The sequence below is a fragment of the Octopus sinensis genome, linkage group LG8, assembly GCF_006345805.1.
Source record: "Octopus sinensis linkage group LG8, ASM634580v1, whole genome shotgun sequence".
NCBI classification, from domain to species: domain Eukaryota; kingdom Metazoa; phylum Mollusca; class Cephalopoda; order Octopoda; family Octopodidae; genus Octopus; species Octopus sinensis.
The window spans coordinates 5,278,923-5,291,072 of record NC_043004.1 but is presented as its reverse complement, the minus strand read 5'-3'; the positions used below and the strand labels follow the sequence as shown (position 1 = coordinate 5,291,072).

At 37.0% G+C, this 12,150-nt stretch overlaps 1 protein-coding gene across 1 annotated transcript in view; it reads right to left on the bottom strand.

Annotated features, from left to right (window-relative positions):
• LOC115214897 (alsin) overlaps positions 1–10,907 on the bottom strand; it is a 138,441-nt gene extending 127,534 nt beyond the window's left edge. Inside the window, exon 1 of the mRNA XM_036505223.1 lies at positions 10,766–10,907. Within this exon, the coding sequence (XP_036361116.1) occupies positions 10,766–10,785 (20 nt within the window). The 5' untranslated portion in view covers positions 10,786–10,907. The remainder of the gene's footprint in view (positions 1–10,765) is intronic.
• Between the last annotated feature and the right edge of the window lie 1,243 nt (positions 10,908–12,150).

The following is a 12,150-nucleotide window of genomic DNA, read 5'->3' as shown; positions in this document are numbered from 1 at the left end:
ATGTATGTATGTATGTATGTATGTATGTATGTATGTATGTATGTATGTGTGTGTGTATGTATGTATGGATGTATGTTACATGACATAATACCTACAGCTGTTATTAGCCACTTACACATGATAGCACACAACATTAATAGGTTAACAACAGGATTGTAATCAAACAACCCGTAATTAAAAGATTAGCCAGTCAAAACTGTATTTACTATCTACTATATTCTTAAACAAAAAAGTAGCTTTATATTTATATTTTTCTCAAATGAGATATCTCTCTCTCTCTCCCTTTCTATCATCATCATCATCATCGTCGTCATCATCGTTGTTTAACATCCGTCTTCCATGCTAGCATGAGCTGGACAGTTTGACAGGAGCTGGCCAGGCTCCAATCGTCTGTTGTGGCATGGTTTCTACAGTTGGATGCCCTTCCTAATGCCAACCACTTTACAGAGTGTGCTGGGTGCTTTTTATGTGCCACCGGCACGGGCGCATTTTATGTGCCACTGGCACCTGTTAAGTATGTATGACAGCCTGTATCTATGGATGACCGTGATTTTACTTAGCTTGATGCTTCCTCTCAAATACAGCAAATTGCCACAACTCCTGGTCTTTCGTCATTTCCCCAGTAAGGCCCAGCATCCGAAGATCCTTTCACACCACTGATAGGTACAGGCATTGCAGTATGAGCTTGCTTTCTAACCATTTGATCTTTGATTCAATCCTACTGCACGGCACCCTGGGCTGGTGTTTTCTAGTATAGCCCCAGATGAACCAATGTCTTGTGAGAGGTAGTACCCAGAAACTGAAAGTATGCTATCCTGTATGTGTGTGGGGGGGGTGCATGTGCGTGCAAGTGTGTACCCTTCTTTTGACATCCCATAATGACTAAGAACAAGTATCATCGTTATACAAGTGAGGTTGTTCCTTTCCTGTCTTCCATGGAAATCCTGTCTGGCCATGGGGAAATATTGCCTTGCTTGGACAGCAAGGGTTGGCAGCAGGAAAGGCACCAGGTTGCAGAAAACCTGCCTCAAAAAAATTCCATCTAAAGCATACAAGTATGGAAAAGAAGATATTAAATGATGGCAATGATGATATAGGGGGTGGGCATTCTTTTCCATATATATATGGTTTAGGTGATGAAACAAATAGAAAATAAAGTTGAAGAACTGATGCATAACATTAAATATTAAAACCATTGTATGATAATGTATCTTAATTGATTCTTGACAGACAGTCATTGGATCTTCAGAGGATACATCTGGAAAAGGATGTGATGAGTGTTAAGACTATGCAGAATGTTAAACAAAATCTGAAATGGTTCATCATCATCATCATCATCATCATTTAACGTCCGTTGTTCCTTGCTGGCATGGGTTGGACAGTTTGACCACAGCTGGTAAGCTGGAAGGCTGCACCAGACTGCAGTCTGATTTGGCATGGTTTTCTATGTTTGGATGCCCTTCCTAATGCCAACTACTCCAAGAGTGTGAGATGGGTGCTTTTATGTTCCACTGGCACAGGTGCCATTTTCATAATACCAGTATCTGCCACAACTGCAATTTTATTCAGCTTGATGGGTCTTCTTCTCAAGCATGACACAATGCCAAAGGTCTCGATCATTGCCTCCATGAGGCCCAACACTCGAAAGGAACTCAGCCACTTTGGCCCCGTGAGGTCCAATACATGAAAGGCACTCAGCCATGTCCTTCCTATATCATGTGTCCAACCAGACTATCAGTTGTTGCACATCACTGGCCACAATGCACTTTGCATCACTTTAGCTTCGAATGACACCACCCCAATGGCTAGGCAAGCAGGCCAACATTCCCCACTGAAAGGGGGAATGGTGCAATGTGAAATGAAGTGTTTTGTTCAAGAGCACAATGAGATGCCTGGTGTGGGAATCGAACCCATGGTCTAGCAATCCTGAGTGCAGCAGCCTAACCACTAAGCCACACGGCTTCACCCGTCATATATATCATCATCATTGTCATTTCAACATCCACTTTTCCATGCTTCCATGGGTTGGAGAGGATTTGTTGATGCCATTCCTGTCATGAACCCTCACTCTTTTCCAAGCAAGGTGAATATTTCCCCGTGGCCAGACATGTTTTCATGGCAGACTGTAAACAAAATATACCACTTGCAACATGATGACATCTGTTTTACAAGTAGGTTGCAGTGTCAAGGCAAGGAGATAGTTACAGACAAACACATATGACAGGCTTCTTTCAGTTTCCACCTAATAAATCCATACACAAGGCTTTGCTTGGTCTGGGCCTACAATAGAAAATACCTACCAAAGGTGCCACACAGTGGGACTGAACCTGAAACCATATACTTTCAAAGCAAGCTTCTTAATAACACAACCACATTTGTGAAACTAAACCCTCTCTCCCTCTTTCTCAAACAGTTGATAATTTCCAGTCCTAATTATATTTTCAGAATGACTGGATCTTTGAAGATTGCATTTACATTGTTTCACAGTTATCTCTTGTGTGGCATAAGATTTTCTTAAGTCTTCCAAATTCTCTCAAATCAATAACAATTCATCATCATCGTCATCATGGTTTAATGTCTGCTTTCCCTGCTGGCATGGGTTAGACGGCTTGACTGAGGACTAGCAAGCCCAGGAGGCTGCAATCTAATCTGGCAAAGTTTCTACAGCTGGATGCCCTTCCTAACACCAACCACTCTGAGAGTGTAGTGGGTGCTTTTTATGTGCCACTGGCACAGGGGCCAGTCAGACTGCACTGGCATTGACCATGCTCAAATGTTGCTTTTTACATTCCACCAGCACAGGAGCCAGTCAGGCAGCACTGGCATCAACCACGTTCAAATGGTGCTTTGTATATGCCACCAGCACTGGCATCAGCCATGAGCGAGTGGTGCTTTTTATGTTCCACTGGCACAGGTGCCAATCAGGTGGCACTGGCATCAGCCATGACTATGTCTTCACTTGACTCAACAGGTCTTCTCAAACACACCATATCTCCAAAGGTCTCAATTGTTTATCATTGCCTCTGTAAGGCCCAACATTCAAAGGTCGTGCTTCACTGTCTCATCCCATATCTTCCTGGGTCTACCTCTTCCACAGGTTCCCTCCACTGTTAGAGTGTGCTTGTCACTGCCTCTGTAAGGCCCAACATTCGAAGGTCATGCTTCACCATCTCATCCCATGTCTTCTTGGATCTACCGCTTCCACAGGTTCCCTCCACTGTTAGGGTGTGACACTTCTTTACACAGCTGTCCTCATCCATAAGCAACACATGACCATACCAGTGCAGTCGTCTCTCTTGCACACCACATCTGATGCTTCTTACATCCAACTTTTCTCTCAGGGTGCTTACACTCTATCGTGTATACACACCCAGAAGAGATAGTAAGAGAGTTCCTTTTATGCCATGCCATTAATTTCTTAATTGTTGTTGTTATTAAACTCTAGGCGAGCTCTGATCAGACAGAGTATTCTGGCTTTGATCAGTCCATCAATTTTCAGACTATGTATCAAGGACTCCATTATGCATTGATTCCGACTTTTTTATAAAGCAGTAAGTGTGGCTGTGTGGTTAAGAAGTCAGCTCTGGGTTCAATCTCACCGCATGGAACTTTGGGCAAGCATCTTCTATTACAGCCCTGGACTGATCAAAGCCTTGTGAGTGGATTTGTTTAATGGCGACTGAAAAAAATTTATCATATAGATTTATATATCATCATCATCATCAATGTTCCTTTTTCTATGTTGGTATGGACTGGACAGTTTGACAAGAATCAACAAGCCAGAGGGCTGTGCTGAGCTCCAATGTCTTTGGCATGGTTTTTACAGCTGGATGTCCTTCCTAAAGCCAACCATTTTACAGAGTGCACCGGGTGCTTTTTACATGACACCAAATACTCACAAAACAAGACTTTAATTGAGTGAGGTTTAATAGTATTGAGGGATATAGTAGTATGATATATACTTGTGTGTGCGTGTGTGTGTTTACTTGTCTTGACATCACATGGTAGTTCTAAATACGTGTCACAGTCATACAAGTTATGTCGTTTACTTCCGATATTCTGTGAAAACATGTCAGGCCATAGGGAAATCTTACCTTACTTGGAAACAGGTGAGGTTTGGCAACAAGAGGAACATCCAGTAGCAGTAAATTCCATCCAACCTATACAAACCTGGAATAGTGTACATTAAAATGATGATGATGATAGAACAGGATTTGAGTTAAATTCGGCTGCTATTTCCAGCAGGTCAAGCAACCACATAGAGGTTTCCTTGCTCACCGTCAGTTCACAGTACTTAAGAGCCATTATTACGATTTGCTCCAGATTTGTTAGGAATTTCATATTTTCACCGAAATGTCACCTCTAGATCATTTCCTTTTATGTAATTTTTTTTTTTTTTTTCACCATATCTCTTCACCAGTTCAGTGCATATTCACCTTGTTTGTTAGTTCTGATTACCGTTTTCTCTACAAACTACATACAAATCCTCTTTTGTTCTTATCATGTGCTAATGTGGGATCTATAGCTGTTTTTCCTATGCAGTATATCACATCTGAATGATTTCAGATTAGTTTCCAATCTTTCATCTCACCATCAGTTTATTGTGTTGCAATCAGATTTCGACCATTGTTCAATACACACATGTGAAATTTGAGTGGTGACCACCACTGCTGTCATCTTACGGCTGTTTTTAGTGTAAGAGGCAGAGAGAAATAGGATTTGCTAAGAAATAAAAGTGGGGGCAGTTCATTATTCCAATTGCCCTGCCATACACAAGAAGAAGAAAAAAAGTCATGTATACAATGCAAATTAATGCAAAACATTAACAATCCTTTATATTAAAGGTGGGGCATTGGGGTAAGGAGTCCCTTATGTGACACCAGAACTGGTGAGGTCGCCAAGTACTCCCAAGATAAGACTTTAGTTGAGAGGGAGGGAGAATTACAGAAGTAGGACTGTTTACCTTTTATCTTTTATTTGAAGAATTTTAGTTCAACAAATTGACTTCATTTTTATTTTTAAGCCTGGTACTTATTCAATCAGTCTCTTTTGCTGTCTAAGTTACAGGGATGTAAACACACCAGCACCGGTTGCCAAGTAGTGGTGGGAGACAATCACAGACAAAAAGACGCACACACACATATATAATGTGTGTGTATGTGTATACTTGGAAATGGATGCATCGTGTTCAGTTAAATAATAAATAATATATAATATATATATACATGCATATATGGCTATAGAACGTCACCAACAGTAGGAAAGATTGTTTGCCAACATAATATGGCAGTCCTGGTTTAAGACTAATGTTGCTGTAATTTAGCCCCAGGAGACATTGTCTCCAGCTAGCTATACAACACGATCTGTGTCCTTTTTTTTTTTGAACAAGGGCACAGATCATGTCGCATAGCCAGCTGGAGACGATGTCTCCTGGGGCTAAATTACAGCAACATTTGCCCTAAACCAGGACTGCCATGTTATGTTGGCAAACAATCTTTACTACAAAGTACTGTTGCTGAATATCTCACAGTGTGAGATTTAAAAATAGTAATTTTCTAAGTCACCAATGGTGCAAATAACATGAAATATGTAAACAAACGAGGGAAAAACAAGTTAAATACATAAACAATGAGAAAAAGATGGAAAAGAGGATGAGTTAACCCAGAGAAAGGACCCTTCATCAGTTGTCGGCTGTCTATCTATTCCTCATTTCAAGCATTCAATGACAATATGAGTCTTCAAAGACAGTTGCTCCCATAAATTCTAAAATAAAATTTAGGATTTATGGAGGGTCAAAGTTGGGAACAAAAAAAATGACAGTGGAGACATACAATGCACTTCTAGTTTTGTCTTGATTATGCCTTTTTTTTTTCTATGGTAGCCCAAATATTATTCTTATTCATTCACTTTGCTTTAAATTAATCATATTGCCTTGCAGCTTTGAACTTCCAATAGTATGATTATTTTAAGAATGACATTGCAGGGTAAGTGTGAGAGGTAAGATCTGGTAGGTTTCAACTCAAAACAGGCAGAATATTTAGGCCTGCTATAGCCAGATTAAAGGGTTAAACAAAGTTGGTCCCCTTCCAAGCTCATTTTGTCCCTGACATTTGTAGGCAAGTTCCAATCCAGACTGTCTCTTGTACTCAGTCTGACTCAATGATAATAATATTTATTTAAACATTATCCTCATAACTTATATTGTAGAAGAAATTATCACAACAGACTGGTGACATTTGCCAGTTTGTATTCTGCTTTTTTTTTTCCTGCATATTTTATTACTGTAACCATATAGGATATTGTTACTATTGTGATTTCTAGTTTTATGTTCAGCTGTACTGCTAACTTAACCTTTTAATACAGTCATGCTTGTTGTTATGGCCTGATGTACTTTTGTAATGTTTTGTAAAATACTACTAGAAAGCTTTCAATACGACATGCTTCAATACACAGAAATGCTTTCTTTTCCTGAATATGCGCTGCTGAAATTAGGGTGCATTTAATATGCCCATACATCTTTTTTGTCATCAAATACAAAATCAAGCAAAACCAGTGCAAATAATGATAAAGAACTTAAAACTATCTCCTCACTGGAATCCCTAAATTTCCCCCTAATTAAAAATTGCTGCTTAGATGAAACGTGTTAAAAGCATCCTTGGAACAGGAGCTAATTCCAAAGTGCATTACAGTTCTATATTTAAGAGATGAGGAATTATGTACATTATTTACATTCAACAGATATTTGTCCTCATCTTGTTTGTTGTTAACACATTTCGGTTGATATACCCTCCAGCCTTCTTCAGGTGTTTTGGGGAAATTTCGAACCTGGGTTTTCATTCCTAAGGTATTTTTCAATGTTATTATTATTATTATTATTGTTGTTGTTGTTTTTGTTCAGGTCACTGCTTGGAATCGAACTCGGAATCTTGGGGTTAGTAGCCCGCACTCTTAACCACTATGCCATATGCCCGTGGGCATATGGCATAGTGGTTAAGACACTGAAGAAGGCTTGAGGATATATCAGCCAAAATGTTGTGTTAACAACAAACAAGATGAGGACATATATCTGTCGAATGTAAATAATGCCAAAGCATATTGTTTCAAGGTAGGAAAGAGGATTTTGATTGGAATGGTGGTTTTGAAGGCAGAAAATGAAAAAAAAATTGCACAGAGGAACTGAAGATTTAGAGCTGGAGTGGCAGAAGGATGAGTTAAAAGGATTTCTTTGCATTGGTTTGTTGTTCTTGTTGCTATTGAGTAGCTTTATTGAATTTTACTCAAGCTAGACTGTCTGCTCCAGCCATAGAAACCACAACAAAGCAAACAGTAGTGCTTGGTGCAGTCTTCCAACTTGCCACCTCCCGTCAAACCATCCAACCTATGCTAATATGTAAAGAGGACATTAAATAATGATGATGATGATGATATACCTTTTTTATAGTGTTAAACCAAACCTATAAGAAAAACTCATAAACCTTGCGCTTTTGATATGTTAAATATCAATCTAATCTAAAACCATACTCTACATTACACAGAACACCATCAACAAGGTACAATATTAAAATTTATTTTTTCATGTGAGAGCCATCAGTGAATTTGTTAAGGAAGCTTCAGTTGTTACACTGAATACCTGCATAGTAGTTTCCACTCTAATTCATATTTATGTTGTGAGTAACAAAGGTATTGCGTTAGATTAAATACAGACCGAAAAGAAAGCAGGGTTGGCCACCAGTTGAGAACATTTAGATAATATTTAGGCTATGCAGTTGATTAATGCATTAATCTCCTGTCATATCATCCACTTAACATCCATTGTATAGCAATTGCAGAGGTTATAGGAAATATAGATTGCTACTACTCCCAGTCCTGCATCATCTCTTCTTTGATGTCTAACATCAGAGTTGACGTCATCACGTTTTCCCCAATCTTTCTCTGTCATAGGTACTTTCCATTGTCAGCAAATCACATATCCATACAAGCACATTTATCTGCACACACAAACATCAGCTGTTGCCTTTTTCTAGCCTCTTTCCCAGCTCATTTGTGCTCTGCTCTCCATGTTATATATCCTAGCAGACCTTTCATGACTCGTTCCTCTCCATTCACCACATTTTTTTTTTTCACACTTGATGCTCACATCTCACTGTATTCTGAATAATACTCTTTACACAGGCTCTGTACAGTCTGCCTTTTGTACAGAGAGAAACACTTCCTTACCAACAGAGATAATATCTACCTGAAATATTTTTATCACTTTTTAGACTGTAGCTACTATAGTATGTATAAATAGTATAAGTATACTTATTACTCTACTTGAGCATTAAAGGGTCACTTATGTCAAAGAAACTATTAAATATATCAGATTGACTTCTCTTGAATTATCCAAATGCATTAGACAATTTTCAGACTTTTATATTTCATACTAGGTTATCAATTGGTTATTTTTGTTATCATGAGTTAATGAAGGAAGGCATTCTTTAATATTTTAGAATCAACTGGTCCATAAACATTATATACAAGAGTTGAGTAAACCATGTTATTAGCGTTTTATTAATTCAGGTGGTTGTAGCTATACTATCAAATCACTTGAAGAATCATAACTCCAGAATGTCCATTTGAAGAATCTTTAGTCCTATTCACAGTGATTACAATTTGTTTAATTAAGATACATAAATTTAGTCATGCATCTTTGTTGTGAAAGTTTAAAGAAAGAAAAAATAGATATGTGCTGCGTTCTGAAATTAACTGATATTACTGTGAAGAATTATCTGCATCAAATATTATGGAGGTGACAGGATTGCTGTTGTTCAGCAGACCTACGATCAATGGTGTTCCAGCTGTGACCATATCGCCTTTTATATCAGGGACTACGTTCCAATTATATCCATCTTTCTTATCTAAAATGGTATGGAGTTATTTCAGAAAGATTTGTCTGCTATTTCTAGCAGGATAAACAACCGAGTAAAAGTTCCTTTGGTTGGTGGTGGTGGTAATAGTGGTAGGGTGTTGGTATGTCAGTGGTTCTAACCTTACCCTGAACCCACTAGAAGAATCGTCACCCAGCCAAAGTCTGGGTCGACGAAAATAAATAACAACGATGATTCTATGTCACTGGGTCATGTTTGTTATGGCATACCTTCAGAAACAAGCCTAAACCACGAATTCTCGGTCAAACCACTAATACTACATAACATAGAAATACCTTGATATGTATTAAATTACCATACACACTTTTACATGAATAGAAGCTCATTGAATTAAATCCATATTTTCGTATTGCTTTTCCTTCCCCCACCCCTTCAATTACTATTTTAATCGATCAGTCAACGACTGGCCTTGATCACTTCTTGGATTAAAAAAAAACAATACAAAATCAGCATATTAATTCCATTTATCTGTTGCTATCCACAATATATTTTGATTGGTCAAGAATTCGATCATTTTTTTTCTCCCAGATACATAATTTTTGCATAGAACATAACCTTTGGCTAGGACTGAACTCAAAACCTTTATCTCCTCATCAGCAGTCTTATATAAAAACAACACTATGGCAGAATCTCAAAAAAAAAAAAATGTAGCCATGATAATCTAAAGAGTGTTGCTAAATAACATCTTTGGCAATTGCTTCACTTGTGTTTCTAATCTAACTGAAATCTGACTTTTGACAAGACGGTGTTCTAAGATTTATCTGTAGTTTCATCGTCTTAAATATAACAATATTAAGTTTCTGAAGATATTGATTAGATAAAGAAATATCTACAAACATAAGTAGTGAGCATAACATATTAAATAAAATACATGTCACGGTGTCTTTTAATGCAAATATAATATTAACATTAATTATAGGTTTCGAGAAACAGTACAACGTTTATTATGTGTTGATACAACAGGTTACAGATTATTACTCATTTCGTTTTACATGCAAGGAGAAACAAATCTATTTTTTGCTGCTATCGGGTGAATCATTCACGGGGTAGTGTGTTATTTACGAAATTTAATCAAGTCACTTTTTTTGGAGTAAATAGTCATTGAAAGGTACAGTGAAAAATTGATTGATTGATTGAGGTTTAGTCGACCAAATACATTTCATAGCGGCATTTTGAATTGCTAATTATTACTGTGAAAGATCAGTTTTGAAAATTATGAAAGAAAACGAAACATGAAAAAATAGGAGCACATTAAATTTGTCTCAGTAAACATAATTGTCTGACTGCATATTTCGTATGCATTATACGTGTTGGTTATACAGTATCGCTTTTATTTATTTATTTATTTATTTGGAGGGAAATGTCTTTTCAAAGTGATATAACATTTAAATATTACATTATTAATATTACGTAACTGTTACACAATAAACTATTCATAAGGCTTTATGATGATCGAGAGGATTGGGTGATAAAAAACACACCATGTAATACGGTCGACACGCTTGGGTAATAATGTTTAGCAAACGTAGATTATTTATTATGATTATAAATATATATTCCAGCTAAGGTGACCACTTTTGAGAAAATATCCACTAGGTAAATTAGTAAATATAGATGTGTGTGTTAGAGATATACAAATATACATTTATGATGAGATGGAACGAAATTAATCTCCATCAACGATTTTTTTAAATATATATATTTTTTTTTTTTTCATCCAATCATTGATTTATCGAAGTGAAACGAATAACGACAGCAATAGAATCGATCATTCCGTAATATATCACAGTAAAGTAACACTAGACATGCATGCAGAAGCTACATTTATCATTACTTACCTGTTCATGTTATTATCCATATTGCTATGTTCTTACATTAAAATATCCCGAAACTCAACAAATTCGAGGTGTCACCTGGGCGCTGCCATATTTGTTTACTGAGAATTAAACTGTTAAACGAGCTTGCGTGTTGGCGAACCACATTCACTTCCGCTACTGTTACTTAGCAACCTAGACTTCTTTCTAGACGCTTTAACCATCAATACATTTATTGTAGCATTGATATTTAATGTACATACGAATAGACAGGCTTTTATTGTAACATTGATATTTAAGGTCACTACTATTCATTCACATGACTGCTTTCTACAGTAAGTGGTGAGGAAAAATGGGTTAACAATCATTTAACGATCTTAGAAATTTAAATAATCTTTTGTGGTAGTTGGTAAGAATGTCTCGGGAGAGCTGAACAACAAAAGGTCTTCAGAGACGAAAGCCCATCAGGTAAGTGCTTCGGCCCTTAACTTCTTACGTTCTAAGGAGGCCGGGCAACATCCAGGTCATGACTCCTGGGTGTCCTTCTACTGGCATTTTTTAGCCACTTGGATATTGAGGACGTGACATTTAAACCGTATAGAGATGGACCTCCTCTCCGTTGCCTCTGCTTTCAAACTTATACTCCTTGAATATAGAAATGACATTCGTACACTAACAAAGAATTTGTATAATGTGTGTTTTACTCCTGAAGAAGATTGGAAAACCATGTGGATAAGTTGGTAATTTATTTTTTTAAGAATCTGACTATATTTTATTGCTATAAAGTTATCGATTTTATTCGATCCAGTGTGTGTGTGTGTGTGAACTCTCTGAAAGGTGCGAAAATGCATTATTGCAACTTTATCTTTACTTTTTCAGTACAGTATTGATCTTGTACTTTAATAATTAAATCTTTTAAAATAATATTTGGAAGTTCTCGGTTTTTATTTAAATGGGGCATATTATCAGTTTTTAATTTTGTCTTTAGCTTTTCTTTATTTTCATTGCTTTTTTTACGTGAAAACTGAAAATTTTAAATAATCGCTCTAATAACATATATATATAAAGCTGAAGCTGTCTGTGTATGGCAGGTTTGGTAGCCTTCAACTAACACTAACTCCTCCGAGACCCTGCGGCGCAAGTTGGCCAAAATTGAGAGTATGATAGAAGAAGGCTTGCTCTTCCTTCCGTAGAAGAAAAAATTCAAATCGGACCATGTTAACACCAAAAATTATTTACATCAAAAAGGTGCTTTTTTTCTATGAAAATCCTTATTTTTTAACGATTTTTTGACTGCTGTGTCGCCATTTTTCGGTGTATTTCAACCAGAAAAATGTTCACTTAAAGAGAATAACAAGCTACATGGTGCAAAATCTTTACTATTCAAAAATTCCAATTTTAAAGGGTAG